The 24,041-nt window shown below is 53.6% G+C and overlaps 1 protein-coding gene across 6 annotated transcripts in view; it reads left to right on the top strand.

The window, feature by feature from the left end:
- The window catches only part of LIG1 (DNA ligase 1), a 48,567-nt gene extending 26,035 nt beyond the window's left edge, over positions 1–22,532 (top strand). For all 6 annotated transcript variants that reach the window (XM_010351016.3, XM_003940298.4, XM_074386127.1 and 3 more), the window contains 17 exons: positions 1,012–1,184; positions 4,020–4,186; positions 4,625–4,701; positions 5,159–5,250; positions 5,495–5,594; positions 7,623–7,708; positions 8,594–8,709; positions 10,850–10,945; positions 12,921–13,031; positions 13,572–13,643; positions 14,673–14,817; positions 14,975–15,057; positions 15,996–16,148; positions 17,984–18,037; positions 19,257–19,400; positions 22,052–22,144; positions 22,254–22,532. In XM_010351016.3, coding sequence (XP_010349318.3) covers positions 1,012–1,184; positions 4,020–4,186; positions 4,625–4,701; positions 5,159–5,250; positions 5,495–5,594; positions 7,623–7,708; positions 8,594–8,709; positions 10,850–10,945; positions 12,921–13,031; positions 13,572–13,643; positions 14,673–14,817; positions 14,975–15,057; positions 15,996–16,148; positions 17,984–18,037; positions 19,257–19,400; positions 22,052–22,144; positions 22,254–22,340 — 1,849 coding nt within the window. In that variant the 3' untranslated portion in view covers positions 22,341–22,532. The remainder of the gene's footprint in view (positions 1–1,011; positions 1,185–4,019; positions 4,187–4,624; positions 4,702–5,158; positions 5,251–5,494; positions 5,595–7,622; positions 7,709–8,593; positions 8,710–10,849; positions 10,946–12,920; positions 13,032–13,571; positions 13,644–14,672; positions 14,818–14,974; positions 15,058–15,995; positions 16,149–17,983; positions 18,038–19,256; positions 19,401–22,051; positions 22,145–22,253) is intronic.
- The last annotated feature ends 1,509 nt before the right edge of the window (positions 22,533–24,041 follow it).

The following is a 24,041-nucleotide window of genomic DNA, read 5'->3' as shown; positions in this document are numbered from 1 at the left end:
GAAGATTCCATGAGTTAAAAGGTGCAAAGTGTAAAGTGCTTAAAGCCAGCTCCTGAATTTAGAAAATGCTCTGTAGCATTAGCTGTCATTTCCCTAACATGATCATCACCATCTTCATCATCGTCACCATCCCGCCAAGTTACCCTCCCACTGTAACCACCCAGTGGGTTCACCTTGCCTGCTGCCTAGACAGCCAATTTATCAAGACAGGGGCCGCAGAGCCAGCTGTGCAGGAGACCGGAGTTTGATTATTACTGAAATCAGTCCCCCTGAACACTCAGGGGTCAAAGTTTTTAAAGAAAATTTGGCAAGTAGGGGCTGGGGAAGTGGGGAGTATGGATTGGTCAGGTTGGAGATGGACTCACGGTGGGTCAGAGTGAGTTTTTCTTGCTGTCTTCCGTTCCTGGGTGGATGGCAGAACTCACTGGGCCAGATTACCCATTTGGGTGGCGTCAGACTAAGTGTAGGGTCTTCAGAATATCTCAAGCACTGATCTTAGGTTTTACAGTAGCGATGTTATCCCCAGGAGCAATCTGGGGGTGGTTCAGACTTTTGGAGCCAGAGGCTGCATGACCTCTAAACCTACATTTCTAATCTTGTAGCTAGTTTGTTAGTCCTGCCAAGGCAGGTCCCTAGGCAAAAAGGGGTCTTTTTCAGAAAGGGCTATTACCAATTTTGTTTCAGAGTTAAACCATGAACCGAATTTCTTCCCAAAGTTAGTTCTGCCCACGCCCAGGACTGAACAAGGACAGCTTAAAGGTTAGAAGCAAGATGGAGTCGGATAGGTGTGGTTTCTTTCACTGTCGTCGCTTCCTCAGTTACGATTTTGCAAAGGTGGTCTCACTACCAGCAATCTGTGATTGTCCTCACGGCTCCAGGCCTGAGAGTCCGGGACTGTTCCTGAGCCCTTTCCTCTTGTTTCTAGTGTCTGCCCGCGTAAGCCTACCCCACCCCTACGCCACGCTTTGACCTTGAAGCACCAGATGGTCACACCCCTGTCCCCTCTTTCAGGCTGCGGATGGTGGAGACGCTGAGCAACTTGCTGCGCTCCGTGGTGGCTCTGTCGCCCCCAGACCTCCTCCCTGTCCTCTACCTCAGCCTCAACCAGCTGGGGCCGCCCCAGCAGGGCCTGGAGCTTGGCGTGGGTGATGGTGTCCTTCTAAAGGCAGTGGCACAGGCCACAGGTAAGGGGGCTGGGGAACAGAGGGATGGGACCTCAGCCAGAGAAAGTGGAGAGGCCAAGTGGCCCAGAGAGACAGTGGAGAGAAGCTCTGAAGATGGAGTGAGGAGGAGGCTGAGAGGGAGGAGGCCTAATGGGGGCAGGTTTCAGGGGTGTGGGAGAGAACATGGGGGCAGCCGTTCAGGTGAGGGAGGACCTGGCTTGTGTTGGGATGAGGGCCGTGGGGTGCAGGGAAGGGGAGGACTGGGGAAAGATGCTGGAGGCAGAGAGCAGGATTTCGGGGCTGAGATTGAGGGTTGGGGCTTAGGGAGGTAGCAGAGGTCTGAAAGGACTTTGACTGGAGGGGTTGGAAGGAGTGGGAGGGAAGAACATGGTGTGGAGGGCAGCGGCCTGCAGGGGCGCAGCCGCCAGTGCTGGGTGGAAAGGCTGGTGATGTGGACAGCCTGCCAGCCAAGGGCCTAGAGTGCTCCATGCTTATTATGAGGACACTGGGGAGCCATGGAAGGATCGTGAGCAGGCAAGGGGCAGTGTCCAGGGGGAAGAGGAGCTGGACCCAGGCCGTAGAGAAAAGGGGCACAGGAGAGATTGGCAGACAGTGGGGTCAGGGTGAGGAGGCAGGAGGAACGCCTCTAGGCTCTCCATGGGTGCCTGGATGAATGATAAAGCCATCAGCAGCTCGGGGCCCTGGTGAGGAGCAGGCACCTGCATGGGTGTTAATCACCCAGTGTAGGGCAGGTGTGAGCAGCCTGGATCGAGGGACCCCCGGGGTCATCCAGGAAGTTTGGAAACATGGGTCTGAGGCTCACCAGGCTGGCTCGAGCCCAGAGTTTAGGAGTGGTCAGCAAAGGAGGGGTGACCACACGCTGCTGAGTTCTCATCTGCCTGGGGAGAGGAGGTACTGAGTATGGGAGCTGGCTTAGGGTCATGAGGATCACCAGTGTTTAGGAAAGGCGGGGGTTTCAGGCTTTCACGAGAAGACAGAGCGAGTGAGAAAGGTTGACTCAGGATCAGGAAAGAGTTACGGGAGCCAGAGGAGATGAGACTCAGGAATCTCCACTCACTCATGGTACGTTTTTGGAGCACTGATGTCATACGAAACCCAGCACACATGGGGTCTGTTGGAAATACTCTGAGCTGCAGGTAACAGAAAAGCCCAACTATATTGGCTCAGACACAGAAGGATCTGTTTGTTATTCACAAAAGAAGTTGCTGATGCTGGCCTTCCTGCCCAATGATCCGTGGTGGCTGGGGCCTCTTCTGCTCTCTCCTCCCCCACCTCTTGGCGTGCTCACGTTCACGCTCCTCTCCATGCCACCCTGTGGCTGCCCAAGTGCCAGGTTTGTTGTGAGTTGTTGGCCACTTGGGAGAATCCTGTCCATGCTGACTTGTGAGTCAATACATCACATCGGTGAATGCTCACACCATCGGCTCTCCCATTTGTGGCAGTTCTACTTCAGGTGCGAGGCCCGGCTGGTTCGTCTGTCCTCTCCAGTCCTCTGTGCCGCAGCCAAGCACCTGTGGACTGAAGCTCGCGCTTGCTCATTTCAGATTGCTTTCCCTTTCCTTCTTTTCTGTGTTAGGGTTAGGGTGTTGTCCTGATACATGTAGGCAGGTTACGTTATCTCTGCATTTCATTTCAGAACAGAAAAGAGGTGACACGCTATCTGTAGTGACAAGAGCGTGCTGGTTCTGATTGGTTGAGAGCTGCTTGTCACAGTTGTCACCGTGACTTGAGGCTCCACCTCCCCAGCTCTTAGACCCAAGCACCCACGGGACCCAGCTCTGGACAGTAAGTTGGGCCAGAGCACATTCCACGTGTGTAAGCCGGTGGCTCCAAAACAAGATGAGACGTCAGTCACCACCTGTGGAGGTCTGTCCTGAGACCCTGACTCAGTGACGGATGAAGGGGTGCACTCACACAGTGAATCTGAGGGGGCTAGGGATGGTTGTCAGCTGCTTTCAGTGGGCGGTTGCAGCTAACCGACCACGACTCGCTGCCACTCCTCACATTTATTCAGTGTAGATTTAATAACAGGTTCTAAGTCAACGTGCTTGTGGATAATTAACATGGTTAGTAAAAGGTCTTGGTTCCAGGCCCCAGAGTAAACACCATTAACTCGTAATTCCCCTTTGACCTCCCCCTGAGAGGACCATCCAGCACAAAGTTTACATGAGCAAATAAATCAGAGTAGAGACAAAGGGATGTGGGGTAAACAGACTTCACTGGGGAAGCTTTTATTGTCCCTAATCTTACCCTATGACTTAAAATTCTAACATAATGAACTGGCTGCCTTCAGCCTGTTCCATCAAAACCTTTCAGCCTTCCAAAAGGTTTGAGGCCATAATCTTCTGACTCTCCCTAATATTTCCCTATTATTTTGCCAGCCACCCTGAGTGAATCCCAACAACAAGCTAAAGGGTCATTGGTCACTGCCAGAGATGTTAATGACCAGCCAGAGGAAAGGGTTACCTGGCCTTCTCTGCTGTGTCCACACTCACCTCCCTAGTGATCTTGTCCCACCTGTGGCTTTAAATCCCGTCTGTGCCCTGATGAAGCCAACCCAGATGTCTCCCCTGAGCGTGGACATGTTTGTTCATCCACCACTTTCCTGGCTCTGTGTGCATCTGCTGGTTTCCTACAGCCAGCATAGTAGGGGCGCATTCACCAAGCCATTTCTACCAAGTAGGTGAGCATTAGATACAGGGTGGTGCCGGGACTTGCCACAAGCACACACAGCTGGAGAAGATTCAGCCAGGATGCCGGAGAAGGGAGGCGCACAGCCATAGCTGTCATGTCACCCTCAAACCACCCCCGCCACTCCCCGTACTCTCCCTGCAGGTCGGCAGCTGGAGTCTGTCCGGGCTGAGGCAGCCGAGAAGGGTGACGTGGGGCTGGTGGCCGAGAACAGCCGCAGCACCCAGAGGCTCATGCTGCCACCTCCTCCGCTCACTGCTTCCGGGGTCTTCACCAAGTTCCGAGACATCGCCAGGCTCACTGGCAGTGCTGTGAGTGGGGCGGGCCGCTCACCCCAGACCCCAGACATCTCGGGGACCTAAGGCCCCGCGTGTGTCGGGAATGCTTCTGGGTAGACCGTCTGGGCTGGGTGGCTTCAGTCCTGCTCGCGGGATGCACAGCTTCCTTCCCTCTTCCTGCACCCAACCCGAGGGGAGTCTTCTCTCCAGAGTCTAACACCTAATACCATTCCTGACCTGACCGTGACAGGACACAATAAATACTTCTTGGATAAAGGGAGAGGGAGGCAAGGAGGAGAGCCAGCTCATTCTTACCGCCCTAAGAGCGGGTGGCCGTGGGCTCTGGGACATGGGGATGGGGTAATGGAAGGAGGGCACGTATTTCAAAATGTGGGGCAGCAGCGTGCCTGGTGGAGCGGAGGTGTGGTCCCTGCCTTCACCAGGCACTGACCGCTCCTCTTGTCTCTCCAGTCCACAGCCAAGAAGATAGACATCATCAAAGCCCTCTTTGTTGCCTGCCGCCACTCAGAAGCCCGGTACATCGCCAGGTGAGTGTGTGGGCCTGTGAGGCTTCGGAGGGGGGCTGCAGGCCTGGAGGTAAAAGGAGGGAGGGGCTGGCAGCCAGAATCCATCACGAATGCCCTGACCACCTTTGGATGAGAAAAGCATGAGCAGGGGGCCTGGCCCCTGAAGACTGGGAAGGCCACCTCAAGCCTCGCCAGCCACTCAGGACAGCTGAGATGAGAGGTGGAGACACTGGCATTGCACCTACTTGTGCCCCTTCCCCAGTCCACACTAGTGGGCAGGATCATCACTGGGCTGGCCTCAATTTCCTCATCCGTCACATGGGGCTGTGTGATGTCTGGGGTCCCTTCCAGGCTCTGAAGACTCTTCTGGTTTTTGAGGAGAGGGTCTGCATGCATCAAGGGGAAGACCAGAGGAGGGAGGAGACAAGATTGGGGAGCTGCAGACAAGCCCCCTTCCCTGGCCTGCTCTCCCCAACAGGTCCCTGAGCGGACGGCTGCGCCTCGGGCTGGCAGAGCAGTCAGTGCTGGCTGCCCTCTCCCAGGCTGTGAGCCTCACGCCCCCAGGCCAAGGTGAGCTCCCCTGGCCCATCTCCAAGTCCCTTGCTGGAGTTAACCTGGGCTTCCCCGCCCCTTTTCAGAGGCCCACGCCCCACCCCTTCCCCAGCAGGCCCCTGTCATCCCAGGCTCCTGCCCTGGGCGGAGTGTCCCGGGCCACAGCATGCATTCCTTGCTGTACAGTAAACCACCCACTGTGCACCCTGGCGTAGCCAAGGGTACGGGCATCTTCCAAAGCCTCTGGTGGGCCTTTTCTTAGAATTCCCACCGGCCGTGGTGGATGCTGGGAAGGGCAAGACAGCAGAGGCCCGAAAGACATGGCTGGAGGAGCAAGGCATGATCCTGAAGCAGACGTTCTGGTGAGAGCCGGGCCGCGGGCGGAGTTGCCAGGGCATGTGGGCAAAGTGCCAGGAATGGGGCGGAGCCAGAGGAGCACTGGAGCCAGTGAAGTGACGGACAGGCATCACTAGTGCCCATCTTGAGGTGACTGAGAGCAGAGGTAGTGATCTAGACAAGATTGATGCTTGGCACAAGGACAGTGACAGAGATCGGAAGGTGGCAAGCAGTGAAGGGTCAGTGACCCCATGGGGAGGGGTAGAAAGATGCTGACAGCGGCCAGGTGCGGTGGCTCAAGCCTGTAATCCCAGCACTTTGGGAGGCCGAGGCGGGTGGATCACGAGGTCAAGAGATCGAGACCATCCTGGTCAACACGGTGAAACCCCGTCTCTACTAAAAATACAAAACATCAGCTGGGCATGGTGGCGCGTGCCTGTAATCCCAGCTACTCAGGAGGCTGAGGCAGGAGAATTGCCTGAATCCAGGAGGCGGAGGTTGCGGTGAGCCGAGATCGTGCCACTGCACTCCAGCCTGGGTAACAAGAGCGAAACTCTGTCTCAAAAAAAAAAAAACAAAGCTGACAGCAAGGGAGGGCAGCTGGCACCGTGAGGTTTCAGAGTTCCAGACACGGCTGTGCATGCAGAAAGGCCTTAACGGACCCAGAAAGAAGCAGGTGACTGACACATGCTGAGGGGTCTTCGCAGTCATGGAGAGGACATCCGCAGAGTAGTCCCAAGGGCTCCAGAGAGCCATGTGGAGGGACCTAGGCCATCAGCTGACCCAGGGCTGGTGACTGCAAGATCATGACTGTCCCAGGGATGGTGACAGAGGCAGGAGGGCCAGTGGGCAGTTGCACAGATGCCCTCAGAGCACCTGCTGTGGGCCGGGGCCGCGCTGGGTGCTGAACAGACAGCAGAGGTGAGCCAGATCTTGCACGTGCTATGCGGGTTCCAGTCACGTGGCCTTTCCCAGCGGCAAGAGCCAAGCTCCCAGGCTCAGGTCACGAACTCAACTCTGCTTGCACGTGGGACTCTATCAGCTGCCGACCTCAGGCCCACCCCACACCAGCTGCATTGAAATATTGTAGGTAGAACCTGGCCTTGAAAACCTTTATTTATTTTTATTTTTTATTTTTTTGAGATGGAGTCTCACTCTGACACCCAGGCTGGAGTGCAGTGGCACAATCTCAGCTCACTGCAACTTCTGCCAACAGGGTTCAAGCGATTCTCCTACCTCAGCCTCCTGAGTAGCTGGGATTACAAGCACACGCCACCACCCCCAGGCTAGCTTTTGTATTTTTGGTAAAGATGGGGTTTCACCATGTTGGCCAGGCTGGTCTTGAACTACTAGGCTCAAGTGATGCACCTGCCTCAGCCTCCCAAAGGGCTGGGATTACAGGCCTGAGCCACTGTGCCTGGCCAAAACCCTTTATTTCAAACAAACAAACAAAAAACAATATCCTTGAGTGGTCTCACGTGTAGCCAGAGTAGAGAATCGCTGGTCTCCTGGTGACAGGGGACAGTGGCAGGCCCAGACTAAAGGAGACAAAGTAACAGATAGTGACACTGAAGGAGAGCTCAGTGTGGCAGGAGGAGTTTCAGATGTGACTGAGGGTGGGCAGAGGCATTCAGAAGCCCAGGCTTCTGGGAGCAGGCTGAGCTGTCTTTCCAAACTGCATAACTCTAGAAAGGCTTCCCATGGCCGGGCGCAGTGGCTCACGCCTGTAATCCCGGCACTTTGGGAAGCCAAGGCAGGCGGATCAGGAGGTCAGGAGACCAAGACCATCCTGGCTAACACAGGGAAACCCCGTCTCTACTAAAAATGCAAAAAATGAGCCGGGTGTAGTGGTACACCCCCATAGTCCCAGCTACTTGGGAGGCTGAGGCAGGAGAATGGAGAATTGCTTGAACCTGGGAGGCAGAGAGGTTGCAGTGAGCCGAGATTGCACCACTGCACTCCAGCCTATGCAACAGAGCAAGAGTCTTGTCTCAAAAAAGGAAAAAAAAAAAAAAAAAAAGTCTTCTCTCTCTTGTTTTCACCCCCCACCCTAGTGAGGTGCCTGACCTGGACCGAATTGTCCCCGTGCTGCTGGAGCATGGCCTGGAACGTCTGCCAGAGCACTGCAAGCTGAGCCCAGGTACGGGCCCCACGGGTGTACAAGAGGCTGACAGCAGCCCCACCCCATCCTGAGTCAGCATGAGGGTGCCCATCATAGGCACCCATCTCAAAACTCTCCCCCACCAAAACCAAACGCTCTTCCCTGGTGCTGAAACCCATTGCTTTTCTCCTTGGAATTTCCCCTCCTGGAGTGGATAGAGTGTAGGTGATACTGCTGTGATAAACATACACTAGAGCCGGGCATGGTGGTGTGTGCCTGTAATCCAAGCCACTTGGGAGGCTGAGGTGGGAAGATCGCTTCAGCCCAGGAGTTCAAGGCTGCAGCGGGCCGTCATCACGCGGCTGCACTCCAGCTGGGTGACAGAGTGAGACAAGAAATAAGGAAATAAAAGTAGGCCAGAAGGCAGTGGGTCAGGCCAGATAGAATTTCTCTCACACACATAAATGTCCAGAGCAAGGGAGGTGACCAGGGAAGGTGCGGGTGTGCAGCTGTGACCCAGGGACGACCCAGGAACCCAGGTTCTTGTATCTTGACCCTCTGCCTTCCAGAGGTGGTAACCCCAATGTCTGTCATCTAATGGGTCTCACTTCCCTGTTCTAATTGTGAGAGGAGGGATGCAGAGGAGGAAAGGCAGGCAACCAGATTCCTTGCAAGGATGTGAGCCAGACATTGCATGTGCTGTGTGGGTTCCAGTCACGTGGCTTTCCCCAGCCGCAAGGAAGGCTGGGGGCTGTAGTCTCAAGTGGGAGACTAGGTCCCCTTCTGGAACGTGGGAGGCTTCATTACTGAACAGCAAGAAAGGAGAATGGGTCCTGGGGCCCATTAGCCTCCTTGCCGCCGCGTTCCACCTCTGATCTATTGCCTTCCCTCTCCTCTAACTCACTGTCTCTCCTCCTGTCCCAGGAATTCCCCTGAAACCAATGTTGGCCCATCCCACTCGGGGCATCAATGAGGTTCTGAAACGCTTTGAGGAGGCAGCTTTCACCTGCGAATACAAATATGACGGGCAGAGGGCACAGGTATGGAGAGCGGGACACATCCCTTCCACAGACAGGAAAATGTCAAAGAGCAGGGGCCCACGTGGGCTCAGTGAGACCTTAGCTCCAAGCCGGCCTGTGCCACATACTGCCCAGCTGCCCTTGCACGTCTCTCTGGGCTCAGTGTCCACCTCCATGCAGTGGGTATGGTCTTCACTTCCTCACCAGCTTATCTGGAGCTACAGTCATCCAGAGTCCTGACCTGTGATAGTGAGAGCTCAGGGAACATTGACTCCGCTGATGTTGCTGGTGGATGTGTTCATTTTAACAGCCGTTCTGGGAGGGGTCTCCATGACCCCTTCGTGCTGTGACGTGCATGTGTGTCCTGTGATCCAGGGCCTCGGGCGTCCCTGATCCTGGGGTCTATAAGAATGTGTGTGTGTGTCTTCTGTCCTGGCAGGTGTGGGGGCTTCTCACTTGGGGACAGGTAAACGAGCAAAGTGGGTGATGCCACAGTGCTCGAGGCAGTTACAGGAAGTGAATCCCCAAGGCGGGCGGATCATAAGGTCAGGAGTTCGAGACCAGCCTGGCCAACATGGTGAAACCCCCATCTCTACTAAAAATACAAAAAGTAGCCAGGTGTGGTGGTATGTACCTGTAATCCCAGTTACTCGGGAGGCTGAGGCAGGAGAATTGCTTGAACCTGGGAGGCAGAGGTTGCAGTGAGCTGAGATCATGCCACTGCACTCTGGCCTCAGTGATAGAGTGAGACTCTGTCTCAAAAAAAAAAAAAAAAAAAAGTGGATCCAATAGACACAGGATCACAGTTGGATCTCCAAAATAGTGTTGAGAAAAGAGGCAAGATGATTTATGATGACGACAGTGATTTCTTGACAGCTGTTTCTTGAAATAACACATGTAAGATGCCATATATGCAGCCCTGCTCAAGGGCTGTGACCAGACTGTCTAAAAATAAATAGACAGTAGAGGCCAGGTACAGTGGCTCACACCTGTAATCCCAGCACTTTGGGAGGCCAAGGTGGGCGGATCACCTGAGGTCAGGAGTTCGAGACCAGCCGGGCCAACATGATGAAACCCCATCTCTATTAAAAATACAAAAATTGGCCGGGCGCGGTGGCTCAAGCCTGTAATCCCAGCACTTTGGGAGGCCGAGGCGGGTGGATCACGAGGGCAAGAGATCGAGACCATCCTGGTCAACATGGTGAAACCCCGTCTCTACTAAAAATACTAAAAATTAGCTGGGCATGGTGGCGTGTGCCTGTAATCCCAGCTACTCAGGAGGATGAGGCAGGAGAATTGCCTGAACCCAGGAGGCGGAGGTTGCGGTGAGCCAAGATCGCGCCATTGCACTCCAGCCTGGGCAACAAGAGCGAAACTCCGTCTCAAAAAAAAAAAAAAAAAAAAAAAAAAAAATTAGCCAGGCATGGTGCTGGGTGCCTGTAATCCCAGCTCCTCTGGAGGCTGAGGCAGGAGAATCTCTTGAACCTGGGAGGTGGAGGTTGCAGTGAGCAGAGTGCACCACTGCAGTCCAGCCTGGGCAAGACTCTCCCTCAAAAAAAAAAAAAAAACAATCGGGCCGGGCGTGGTGGCTCAAGCCTGTAATCCCAGCACTTTGGGAGACCGAAGCAGATGGATCACGAGGTCAGGAGATCGAGACCATCCTGGTCAACATGGTGACACCCCGTCTCTACTAAAAATACAAAAAATTAGCTGGGCATGGTGGTGCGTGCCTGTAATCCCAGCTACTCAGTAGGCTGAGGCAGGAGAATTGCCTGAACTCAGGAGGCGGAGGTTGCAGTGAGCCGAGATGGCGCCATTGCACTCCAGCCTGGGTAACCAGAGCGAAACTCCGTCTCAAAAAGAAAATCAGAATGAGATTTATAGCATAATAACATTTAAAGGAATCAGCACCCACAGGTAGCCAGGTGCACGTACTTAGGTGGGGAGACATGTGGGGATTGGAAATGACAATGAAAATGATGGTAGGGGCTTCCAGAGACGGGGGCTGTTGGAACTGAGGAGATGATTCGCTCAAGTCTGTGCACCAGTTCTTCCTCCAGAGCTTCCAGAGCCTTCTACCAGTAAAGGTGGTGTCAGAAGAGAAAGGTGAGGCCACATGGGCCTGAAGGCTGATTTCCCCTTCCTTCCCCCACTGTGACAGATCCACGCTCTGGAAAGCGGGGAGGTGAAGATCTTCAGCAGGAACCAGGAAGACAACACTGGGAAGTACCCGGACATCATCAGCCGCATCCCCAGGGTGAGTATCTCCCACGCCCTTTCCCTCTGCCGGGGGCCGTGCTTCCGGGTGCACACTGGGGGTTTATTGGGAGATCAGATTGCATTTGGCTGCAAAAAACAACGCTCAGTCATGCGTGGCGTGAGCCAATACGATTTTTTCTCCCATCTGAAGGTGGGTGCCCCAGCACTGACTTGGCTGAGCACTGATGTCCCACTGAGCCCAGCTCATTGCTACTGCGCTCCCCTGCTGTCCTTGGCTGGCTGGCTGTTTAGTGCCAGTCCTTGTCCTCTTACAGTTTCCCAAACAGATGTCCCTCTTCGAGACAGGAAGAGGGAAAAGGAATTCTAGCTTCTGTCTACTCCCATCCAAGAGAGTTAACACTTTACTGGACACCTCCCACCCCACTGTCCAGTGCTGGGTTCCGTGGCCACCCTAGTGTAGCAAAACCTCGGAAAGCTAGAGTCTAACTCCACAGCCTCTCCAGCCAGGAACGTGGGGAGAGGGAGTCAGGACGAGTGTGGAGGGGGCCAGCCTGCAGATAGGCCCCGGGCCTCAAGTAGAAGCTCAGACAGGGCTGGGCCAGGTCTTCTCTGTACCCAGTAGGGGTCTCATGCCTGTTGGAGGAGTCCTCCATCAAAGCCCCTTTCTCTCTGCCTGCCCTAATGAAATGAGAACGAGGCTATTTCAGAAGGCAGGAGCACAGCGCCCAGCTTTCCGCCTGTTAGAGACAGAACAGCCAAGAGACACGGTTTAGCGCGTGTGTTCGGGGAGCTCCCGGTCACTGCCAAGCTCTGTTTTTTCAATCGACTTTCTTAAGATGTAACTTCCTGAAAAGTTAGTGATTTTCAGTGTGCATTGTGCCGTTTGATGAGTTTTTAAAAGGTCCTGCACCCAAGTAACCAACACCCGATGAATGTATAAAATATTTCCATATTCTCATCATTGTAACATATTTCTGCTGGGTGCAGTGGCTCACGCCTGTAATCCCAGCACTTTGGGAGGCTGAAGTGGGTGGATCATTTGATGTCAGGAGTTCGAGACCAGCCTGGCCGACATGGTGAAACCCCGTCTCTACTAAAAATGCAAAAATTAGCCAGGAGTGGTGGCACGTGCCTGTAATCCCAGCTGCTCAGGAGGCTGAGGCATGAGAATTGCTTGAACCCAGGAGGTAGAGGTTGCAGTCAGCCGAGATCGTGCCACTGCACTGCAGTTTGGGCGACATAGCTAGACTCTGTCTCCAGAAAGAAGAGAGAAAAGAAAAGAAACAGGCTTGGCTTAGACTTGGCGTCAGGGAAGCCTCATAGCTCCAGGATACAACATGAATGCTGGCCCTGGACTTGTGCGGCGTGTTCCCTTGAGGGGAAATAAGGCTTCCCAGTGGAGGAAACGGACAAGGCCAGCATTCTAGAGGGAATCGCACGCGCATAGGCCCAGTGCTGGAAGAGGCATCGCCCATTTGAGAAACAGGTGCATGTACTGGGGTGGAGAGAGGCTGAGGGGGCCAGCTGAGGCGAGGGAGGACTCGGGCTGACCAAGGACAGTCCCCACGGCTTTGGGGAATTGTGGGATGTTTTTTAGCAGGGATGTGCTGTGATCGGATTTGGGGCTTGCCAGTGTCCCCTGGCTGCTATGGGGAAGCTGGATTGGAGGGGTCAGTGGAGGACAGGGAGCCCAGGAGGCTGGCTGAGCAGGAAGGTGGTGGGAAGTGGATGGCTTAGAGAGGAAATGGACAAGTTCACTGGAGAACTGAATATGGGTGACAGGAGGAGGGAGATGACAGATTCCTGGCTTTCCAGCACTTGGGACCAAATAGTATGTTCTGAGAAACAGTTTCTGTCTCCTCGGTGGGGAATGAGAAGAGCGCATCTGTGTGCACATGCCTCTTTGTTAGTGCGTCTTGAGAGCTGTAGAAGGGGGATTTATCTCCCTGTGTCTGTCTTTCAACCTCATCCTCCATCTCTTACAAGCCCTGGGTCTCTCCCTTCACTTTCAGATTAAACTCCCATCGGTCACATCCTTCATCCTGGACACCGAAGCTGTGGCTTGGGACCGGGAAAAGAAGCAGATCCAGCCATTCCAAGTGCTCACCACCCGCAAACGCAAGGTAGCATCACCCCCTAAACTGCCTGCCACGGCCCCATACTTCATCTTCCTCCCAGCCCCGGCTGCGGGTCCTGCCCAATGCCCAGAAGGGCAGCGTGTCAGTCTGGATACAATTCTCTCAGCCTTTTGCAGAATGGCTGTCACACCTTCAGCCACCACATTATCCCAGCATCCCAAGTAGGAAGAGTTCGGGAAGGGCCCTTTTACTGCATCTCTATTGTTTCATGTTAAAGAAGATCTGTTCTGGAAACTCCCACAACCTGCACTCCACAGGTTCCCCTTTTCCATCTCATTGGCCAGAACTGTGCCATGTCACTGCCACCATTAGCTGCAGAAAAGGCTGCAAGAGCAAATACCTGGTGAAGGGGAATGAGGTCAGATCTAGCGATTCAGCATCTGGAGCCAGCAGCATGGCCGCCCTCACAGGTGGGCAGCCAGTTAGGTGGGGTGAGAGAGACTGGTAGATGAATGCTGTCACCCTCAGGCACAGCACCCCATCTCACCTTTCTGTACTCATGAACTCTTTTGTGCCCCAACCCAGGAGGTGGATGCATCTGAGATCCAGGTGCAAGTGTGTTTGTACGCCTTCGACCTCATCTACCTCAATGGAGAGGTGAGTTCCGGCTTCCTGTCCAGGGCAGCCGAGGGATGATGGCAGGGGGCGGGGCGGGGGGGCGGTGAGCCGGGGACTTGGCCCTCCGACTTCCATTTCCCACTCTGCCCCTTCACATTGCCAGGAGGTCACACTTGGGCAGCAGTTCTCAAAGTGTGGTCTGAGGACCCCTGAGATTCCTTAAGCTTCTTTCAAGGATATCTTCAAAGTCCCTCTCTTTGCAACTTCGCATTGGTGTGAGGTGGATTTTCCTCATGTACTGTAGCCAGAAGTGTCGTGCAGAGGCACGTAGGAGAATCCAGCCTCTATAAGGCAGCTATTAGAGGATTTGCAGAAGTGTAAAATAATGCGTCTAGTCTCACCAGTTTTTCAAAATATACGTTGTGTTTCATAAAAGTATGTTATTTAGAGCCAGGCGGATTGCTTGAGCCCAGGAGTTCAAGACCAGCCTGGACAATATAGGAATGCCTTGTGTCTATTTAAACCTCTGACACACACACCAGGTCCAACTGGAAATATTTCAAAGCAAAACACACAACTGTAAAGGTACCAGAAAAAGTCAGTGAAAACTTTTTGAATCCTAGGGAAAGGATGAGGTTTTTTTTTAATCATCTTGGGGATGAAGTTGGGAGCAGTGGTTCATGCCCATAATCCCAGCTACTTGGGAGGCTGAGGCAGGAGAATCTTTTGAACCCAGGAGGCGGAGGTTGCAGTGAGCCGAGATCGCGCCATTGCACTGCAGCCGGGGCAACAGAGTGAGACTCTGTCTCAAAAAAGTTTTAAGAACCATAATAATGAGATGCCCATAAAGTGTTAATTCAATCTCCACTGAAGTCACCAACTCTAAATGGTGTCTAGCCCTGTGCTTTAAGCTCTCGTAATCCTTCCGACAGTGGGGTTCTTCCCTCTCAAGGCTTCCTGCTAACCCTGTCACGAGTTGTGACCCGCCCGTGTCCTGTTCACCTCATAGTTGGGGCCCACCGTCTTTATTTCCACAACGTTTCATCTCTCCTCCTCCCGGCCCTGCAGTCCCTGGTACGTGAGCCCCTTTCCCGCCGCCGGCAGCTGCTCAGGGAGAACTTCGTGGAGACAGAGGGCGAGTTCGTCTTTGCCACCTCCCTGGACACCAAGGACGTCGAGCAGATCGCCGAGTTCCTGGAGCAGTCGGTGAAAGGTGAGGGCACTCGCTCATCTTTCCTGAGGTCTGCAGCTGGTGCTGATCCTGGCCTCCAAGCCTGTCCCCAGTCCTGGATCATTTGACCAGAATCCTGCCTACTCTGGTGCTTGTGAGGCAGGGCTTCCTAAGGACGACCCTTTCCTGTCTCCCTCAGACTCCTGCGAGGGGCTAATGCTGAAGACCCTGGATGTTGATGCTACCTATGAGATCGCCAAGAGATCACACAACTGGCTCAAGGTGATTCCTGCACCCCAACTAGGCTTTCCCCACCCTGGGCCTGGAGGTCTGTCCCAACTGGGTGGATTTCAAGCTTCCACTCTACACCCTGTCTGAGCTCAGGGCCCCTTTTCACAATCCCACCCCAGCTGTTCTGATGGAGAACAGCCTTTCCGAAGGGGACGTTTGGGTTGAGGCCTGAATAGTAGGTGGGGCACCCCTGGTGCAGAGGCCCTGAGGGAGAAGCAGGCTTGTCATGTGAAGGGAGCCAGAGCAGACGAGGCACCAGGTGAGCTCAGCGGGGAACAGGTCCCAGATTACCTAGCACCTGGGGGCCACTGTGAGATAAAGCTGGATCTTCCTCTGACGGTTTCAGGAGGTCAGTGGGGCTTCTGTGCCCAGAGCCACGGTCTGGTTGTCCTTGTGCAAAGCTCCTGGGCTTTCCCCTAGTGGAGGATGGTTGTGGTGGGGTCAGGGAACAGGAGCCTGTCATTCGAGTTGATGGATGTTTGAGTGGAGAGGGGCAGGGAGGAGTGGGCAAGGTGACCGCAGCGGAAGGCGGCGTGGAGGCGATCCAGCGGGGCCTGTTGACCGGCTCTTCCTGTCGTGCCTCAGGAAATAGCACTGTTGTGCCCCCAAGCCTGAGCTTCTGCCTGGCACACGGTCAGCACTTACTGAACAGCTCTGAATGAATGGGAAAATTCATCCATGGGACAGGGCATCGAGGCTGACTCCTGAGGTCCCGTCCATCCTGCCTGCATTTCCCATTTGTTCTTGATTCAACGTACAAGTCCTTCCTCTGTCCAGTCTCTTCCCAGGGGCCATCCTTGGGGTTCCTTCTGGAAGTTCCCTTCAGACTCACCCCCTACTCCCTCCTCAGCCCACTGAGGAGCCCCTCCCCCGCAGTGAGGCCCCCACCTTTGCCATTCCCCCTCTCATCTCACCTCCTCTTCTCCCAGATGAAGAAGGACTACCTCAGTGGCGTGGGCGACACTCTGGACCTGGTGGTAATCGGCGCCTACCTGGGCCGGGGGAAGCGTGCCGGCCGATACGGGGGCTTCCTGCTGGCCTGCTACGAGGAGGACAGTGAGGAGCTGCAGGCCATATGCAAGGTCCGCGGGGGACTGGGGCTGCTGGCAGAAGCAGGAGGGAAGTAGATTAGACTCCCGGGGGGACTTCCTGGTGCACAACCCAGACCAAGGGGCATGCATCTCCTCCCTGTGAAGGATTCGTCCTCCTGTTTTAATTTACTTTTTCTGGTTCTATAAGCAACTGTTGCTTCATACAGGAAAACGGGCTGGTAATAGAAAGGGGTCAGGAATGTGTATCAGTTAGAGATTGAGATTAGCTGCAAATAGTGGTGGCTCACATAACAAAAGAATTTTTTTTTCTGAGCAGCGTGGATGGGGTGGGCAGCTGTCTGATGTCATGAGGGATTCAGCTTCCTCCTCTGTCTCCCAACTTTTTTTTTTTTGTCATGTGCCCCTGGCCGCCTCATCACAGCGTGGCTGCAGGAGTTCCAGCCCTCATGGCCATGCCTGCTGTAAGCAGCAGGAAGGAGCAAAGCAGGGTGGAGCTGGAGTCAGCCTCAGCCAGTCAGCACCTTCTGCTCAAGGTCTGTTGCTCATCACTTGGCTCCATGGCCCACCCTTAGCTGCAAGGAATTCTGGGAAATGTGAAGCAATTTCATTTTTCTCCAGTGTCCTGAACCAGCTCCCGGTGGCTGTGTGGTGAAGCTGTTGCCAGCTTTGTTCTTAAGTGTCAGTGACAAGGGATTTTATAATTCGCAAATATTTTGGCCACCAAGCTACATCTTCATCATTTTGCATTATTTAGGATAGACTGTTAAAAGAGCTGTTGTCAAGCCTGGCGCGGTGACTCCCGCCTGTAATCCCAGCACTTTGGGAGGCTGAGGCGGGTGGATCACGAGGTCAGGAGATGGAGACCATTCTGGCCAACATGGTTAAATCCCATCTCTACTAAAAATAGAAAAATTAGCTGGGTGTGGTGGTGTGCACCTGTAGTCCCAGCTACTCAGGAGGCTGAGGCAGGAGAATCGCTTGAACCTGGGAGGTGGAGGTTGCAGTGAGCCGAGATTGTGCCACTGCACTCCAGCCTGGGTGACAGAGCAAGACTCTGTCTCAAAAAAAAAAAAAGCGCTATTGTCAGGACAAAACGCAAAAGAAATCCTTAAGACCCTCAATGCAGAAAGGGCTTCCCAGGAGACGTTTGTATCAGTCATTATTGCCCAATCGCTGCATATCTGCCAGCGTCGAGTATTACTGCTAATTTTTAGCCTCTCCTATTTTGGTAGTCATAGCACCTGTAATCCCAGCACTTTGAGAGGCTGAGGTGGGAGGATCGCTTAAGCCCAGGAATTAGAGACCAGCCTGGGCAACAAAGTGAGACCGTGTCTCTACAAAAACTTTAAAAAAAAAAAACTTTTTAAAAATTACCTGAGCATAGTGATGCATGCCTGTGGTCCAGGTACTCAGGAGGCTGAGGTGGGAGGATCAGTTGAGCCCAGGAGGTGGATGTTGCAATGAGTCAAGATTGCACCAATGCACTCCAGGCCTGGGTGACAGAGCTAGACCATTAAAAAAAAAAAAAAAAAAAAAAAAAGAATGGGAATGAGGATAGCCAGTTACTGTGCAGAGTGAGGATGTAGGTGGGCTCCTGGGGCAGGAACACAGTGGAAGCAGCAAGGTTTCTCCACAAAGCGGAAGCCAGGCACTGGTTCACAGCAGGCCTGCTGGGAGAGCATTCCCCACCTGGGAGTCTCTGGCTGGATGCTCCACACCCCTAGCTCCTGCTTCCCCTGGTTTTCTGTGGATACTGCATAGACCAGAAGAGGATGGGGGCCAGGGTGTACACAGCTTTAGATGGCTGGAGCAAGGGCTGTGTCCATGGCGAGCTGAGCCTCTGACCTCCCATCTTCTCCCTGCAGCTTGGAACTGGCTTCAGCGATGACGAGCTAGAGGCGCATCACCAGAGCCTCCAGGTGAGCCACGGCCCCTCCACCCCGACGGCGCACCCCTTCCCTGTGGGGCTCTTTGCCTCTACCATCTCAAGGCTTCGGGTGTGGGCAGGAGGGCAGCAGGCAGTGGAGCTGGCTTTGGAGTCCAGCATCTCCACATTCACGTCGCAGCACTGCCGGCTACCAGCTGTTAACCAACCCTGCTCAAGGAGCCTTGCCTCCCCAAGCCCTGTGCCCCAGTCACACCAGGGGGCAGCCACAGGGCACAGCAGGTGCCACAGCTGCTCCTTGTGAAGTGCCTGTGAGTGTGTGTTGTCATGGCCACAGGCATTTCGGGTATGAGAGTCTGTCCTGCATGTTGGATCTGTATTCGTTTATCTTCATACTACGATGAAGAAATAACCCGAGACTAGGCAGGTGTGGGAGCTCATGCCTGTAATCCCAGCACTTTGGGAGGCCAAAGGTCAGGAGTTCATCTCTACCAAAAAGATGGAAATTAGCTGGGTGTGATGGCAGGTGCCTGTAAACCCAGGTACTCGGGAATCTGAGGCAGGAGAATCGCTTGAACCTGGGATGTGGAGGTTGCAGTGAGCTGAAATCATGCCACTGCACTCCAGCCTGGGTGACAGAGTGAGACTCCGTCTCAAAAAAAAAAAAAAAAAAAATACTCAAGACTGGGTCATTTATAAAGAAAAAGGTTTCATGGACTCACAGTTCCACATGTCTCGGGAGGCCTCGCAATCACAGCAGAAGATGAAAGAGGAGCAAAGACAGGTCTTCCATGGTGCAGGCAAGAGAGCGCGTGCAGGGGAGCTGCCCGTCCCAAAACCGTCAGATCTCGGGAGACTATCACAAGAAGCGCACAGGGAACACCCGCCCCCCTGATTCAGTTGCCTCCTACCAGGTCCCTCCACGACCTGTGGGGATTATAGGAGCTATAAGTCAAGATGACATGTGGGTGGGGACGCAGAGATCCCGGCTCCGTCCCATTCTTTGGTTCTCTCTCTCCATTGCCCTCTCTGTCCCTCTGCCTCTTTCGGTATTTAATGTCCTGCCTCAGCCCCCAGGGCCTTGCATTGCTTTCCGTCTCCCAATCTGCCCAACACCTTCCCCAGCTTTTTACTTCAAGGCCCTGTTTCTTTTCCCTTCCCTCACTCTCTCTTTTTATTCCCTTCCTCCCTCTCTGCAGCCCTCCAACACTTAGGCTTGTCTCTCAGATTCCACACCCCTCTGCTTACTGCAGGCCCTGGTGCTGCCCAGCCCACGCCCCTATGTGCGGACGGACGACGCGGTGACCCCCGACCACTGGCTGGACCCCAGCGCCGTGTGGGAGGTGAAGTGCGCTGACCTCTCCCTATCTCCCATCTACCCTGCTGCTCGGGGCCTGGTGAGTGTCGGAGGGCCTGGGCTGGGCTCGGTGTGGGATTCTTGGTGGGCACCCAAAGAGCAGAGTAGGGAGGGGGCCTTGGCCCACAGCTGCTCTTCCAGGTGAGCATCAGGAAGATGAGTTTATCAAGGTCGAAACCTTTTTTCTTTAAAAATGGGCCAGGCACCGTGGCTCACACCTGTAATCCCAGCACAGTGGGAGGCCAAGGTGGGTGGATCACTTGAGGTCAGGAGTTCAAGACCAGGCTGGCTAACGTGGCAAAACTTCATCTCTACCAAAAATACAAAGATGAACCGGACATGGTGGCGGGTGCCTTTAGTCCCAGCTACTCAGAAGCCTGAAGCAGGAGAATTGCTTGAACCTGGGAGGCAGAGATTGCAATGAGTTGAGATGTCACCCAGGATGGAGTGCAGTGGTGCAAAAGCAAGACTGTCTCAAAAATTTTTTTTCTAACAAATAAAGAATTCCCAGGCTGGGCACAGTGGCTCATGCCTGTAATCTGGCACTTTGGGAAGTCAAGGCAGGCAGATCACCTGAGGTCAGGAGTCGAAGACCAGCCTGGCCAACATGGTAAAACCCCATCTCTCCCAAAAAATACAAAACGTAGCCAGGCATGGTGACCCGTGGCTGTAGATCCAGATACTGGGACGGCTGAGACAGGAGAATCACCTGAACCCGGGAGGCAGAGGTTGCAGTGAGCTGAAATCACACCACTGCACTCTAGCCTGGGCTCCAGAGCAAGACTCCAAGTCTCAGAAAAAGAATGTCCCGGCGTAGTGAGAAAACAGTGACATTGCTCCCTTAGTATCATAATCTCACCTTCGGCTCTGAAATCATTTTCAAAAACTCAGTGCTTTTGAGCAAAGGCTTAGTGCACTTCCTACTCACCATTCACTTGGCTGCAGTTTCTTCCTCAACCATAATGAACTCTCATGCTAGCAGGTTTTAAGACTCCTTGGCTAACTTGTGTCTCTGGTGCTTCAGTCTTCAGTACTCCCGAAACACTGTTGTATACAAGGGAGAACGCTGGCCCATGCCCAGCACTGGGAAACTCCCAGCTTCTTCCCAACAGCAGCAAATCTGAAAGCAAAAATGAGGTTGGGCACCGTGGGTCACGCCCATCATCCCAGCACTTCACAAGGCATGAACATGACTGAGGCCAGGAGTTCAAGACCAGCCTGGGCAAACAAACAGTTGAATTACGTGTATTTTCTTTGCAGTTTCTCCTTATCCTTCAAAGCCAAGCTAGCACATACTTTTTTTTTTTTTTGAGACGGAGTTTCGCTCTTGTTACCCAGGCTGGAGTGCAATGGCGCGATCTTGGCTCACCGCAACCTCCGCCTCCTGGGCTCAGGCAATTCTCTTGCCTCAGCCTCCTAAGTAGCTGGGATTACAGGCACGCGCCACCACGCCCAGCTAGTTTTTTGTATTTTTAGTAGAGACGGGGTTTCACCATGTTGACCAAGATGGTCTCGATCTCTCGACCTCGTGATCCACCTGCCTCAGCCTCCCAAAGTGCTGGGATTACAGGCTTGAGCCACCGCGCCCGGCTAGCACATACTTTTCTGATGAGAAGCAGACTTCCACTTTTAAAGCAGAATTTTTTTTTTTTTTTGAGACATGGTCTTTGTTTTCCAGGTTGAAATGCAGTGACACAATTATGTCTCACTGCAGCCTCAGCCTCGTAACTAGCTGGGGCTGCAGGTGGACACCACCAAACCTATCTAATTTCTTGTATTTTTTTGTAGAGATGGAGTTTTACCATGTTGGCTAGGCTGGTCTTGAACACCTGGCCTCAGGTGATCCACCTGCCTTGACCTCCCAAAGTGCTGGGATTACAGTCATGAGCCACTATGCCCAGCCAAGAGCTTACATTTTTGATCTATTTAAAAAATTTTTTTGGCTGGGTGTGGTGGCTCAAGCCTGTAATCCCAGCACTTTGGGAGGCCGAGGCGGGTGGATCACAAGGTCGAGAGATCGAGACCAACCTGGTCAACATGGTGAAACCCCGTCTCTACTAAAAATACAAAAAATTAGCTGGGCATGGTGGCGCGTGCCTGTAATCCCAGCTACTCAGGAGGCTGAGGCAGGAGAATTGCCTGAACCCAGGAGGCGGAGGTTGCGGTGAGCCGAGATCGCGCCATTGCACTCCAGCCTGGGTAACAAGAGCGAAACTCCGTCTCAGAGAAAAAAAAAAAAAAAAAAAAAATTTTTTTACCATGTCATAGACACTCATTCAATCCCGTCCACATATGTCCCTAAGACATAGTAACACACACATCTCCACTGAGGTTGTAGATCCCTAGAGAGCTTGGGTTACTGGCCGAGGATCACGTGGCTCCTGAGAGTTGGGAGCTGGGATTTGCATCCCACAGTCACGTTCTAGAACCCAGACTCTGGCTCCCTAGTTCAGCCTCTGAGCCCGAATCGTCATCATCATCATAACAGCTTTACCAGGCAACATTTCTTAAGCACTTACTGTGCACTGGGTGTGGTTCCAAGCACTTTGTCAACGTGGTTGATCCTTACGACAACCCACTGATCGGCGCCCTCGAGCGGATCAGGAACCAGTCCAGAGTGGAGCAGGGAGGAGACTAGGAGCAGGGTGTCGTGGGGACTGGACCGCAGGAGTCTCCATCCCGCCTCCGCAGGTGGATAGTGACAAGGGCATCTCCCTTCGCTTCCCTCGGTTCATTCGAGTCCGTGAAGACAAGCAGCCGGAGCAGGCGACCACCAGTGCCCAGGTGAGGCCCTGGGGACCAGCTTCTTAGCGTGATGGGGTCTCCGGAACCTTGTGGAGGGGCGGGCAGCCAGGGAGCTTCTGACCATCGCCATCCCACCCTCTCTCCGCAGGTGGCCTGTTTGTACCGGAAGCAAAGTCAGATTCAGAACCAGCAAGGCGAGGAGGACACAGGCTCTGACCCTGAAGATACCTACTAAGCCCGCGCCCTCCTCCCGCCTGGGTACAGGGCACCATTTGGAGGGAACCCAGGGTTATTGCCTTAGCACATCTGCTGCGACAGGCTACGGTTTTTGGGAGTCCGGGGAGGGGTATGTGTGTCATGGGTGGCTTATACCAGAGTCTGGGATTCATCCCGTCCTTTCTTTCAATAAATAATTATCAGATAGCTACTTTGTGACAAGGTCCGTGCTGGGCTCTGGGGGCAATGCTCTCATGGGGGTCACTTGCACAGCATGTAGCAGTGGCCCAGGAACTACCAGATCAAGCACCAACCATGGAATTGCCTGCAGTGGTGGGCTTTTTTTTTTTTTTTTTTTTTTTAAAGTCTGGGTCTTGCTCTGTCACCCATGCTGGAGTGCGAGCAGCGCAATCTCGGCTCACTGTGACCTTCGCCTCCCAGGTTCAAATGATTCTCCTGCCTCAGCCTCCCAAAGTGCTGGGAAGACAGGCGTGAGCCACCGTGCCCAGCCAATGGTGGGCATCTTCTGTATCTGCTCTGTGCAGATACAGCATGACAAAGGATGCAAATTTGTTTTCATTTTGAGCCAGAGTTCATGCGATTCTCCTGCCTCAGCCTCCTGAGTAGCTGAGATTACAGGAGTGCGCCACCGTGCCCAGCTAATTTTTGTATTTTTAGTAGAGAGGGCGTTTCACTATGTTGGCCGGGCTGGTCTTGAACTCCTGGCCCCAAGCAATCCTCCTGCCTCGGCCCCGCTAAGTGCTGTGATTATAGGCATGAGCTACCACACCCAGCCATAGCAAATATTCTACTTAATTGTATTGGACAGCGGTAGTCTAAAATCTTAACATGCACCTATTTTAACTTGTTTACCCTTCCAGCCACTCCACAAGGGGGCACCATCATGAGCCCTGTTAGGAAAGACAAATGCAGTGTCTTAAAGTAACACGGGTGTATCCTCTGACAGTGCTGGAGGTCAGCAGTTCAAAGTCAGTTTTACTGGGCTGACCTCAAAGTGGTGGCATGGCTGGTTTCTTCTGGGAGATCCAGGGGAGAAATTGTGTCCTTGCCTTTTCTGGCTTCCAGAGGCCACCTGTGTTCCTAGGCTCACGGCTTCTTCCTCTGTCCTGAAAGCCAGCAGCATCAGGAGACAGATTTGCAAGCCCGACGTCAACATGTCACCACCTCTTCCTCACCCAATCTCTGCCTCTCTCTTCTAAGCACCCTAGTGGTTACATTTTGGGCCTCTGTATGATCCAGGGTAATCTCATTTCAGGGTCCTAACTCGATCCCAAAGTCCCTTTACACATAAGACCACACATTCACAGAAGCCGGGCACAGTGGCTCAAGCCTGTAATGCCAGGACTTGGGGAGGCTGATGTGGGAGGGATCGCTTGAGGCCAGGAGTTCGAGACCAGCTTGTGCCACACAGCCAGACTCCGTCTCCTTAAAAAAATAAAAATGTGGCCAGGTGTGGTGGCTCACGTCTGTAATCCCAGCACTTTGGGAGGCTGAGGTGGGCGGATCACAAGGTCAGGAGTTCAAAACCAGTCTGACCAACATGGTGAACCTCCGTCTCTACTAAAAATACCAAAAATTAGCCAGGCTTGCTGGCTTGTTGCTATAATCCCAGCTACTCAGGAGGCTGAGGTAGGAGAATCACTTGAACCTGGAAGGTGGAGCTTGCGGAGTGGCAATGTCACACCACTGGAATCACTGG

This window comes from Saimiri boliviensis, chromosome 14 (assembly GCF_048565385.1).
Source record: "Saimiri boliviensis isolate mSaiBol1 chromosome 14, mSaiBol1.pri, whole genome shotgun sequence".
NCBI classification, from domain to species: domain Eukaryota; kingdom Metazoa; phylum Chordata; class Mammalia; order Primates; family Cebidae; genus Saimiri; species Saimiri boliviensis.
The sequence above is the reverse complement of the archived record's forward strand: the minus strand, read 5'-3'. Positions and strand labels throughout refer to the sequence as shown.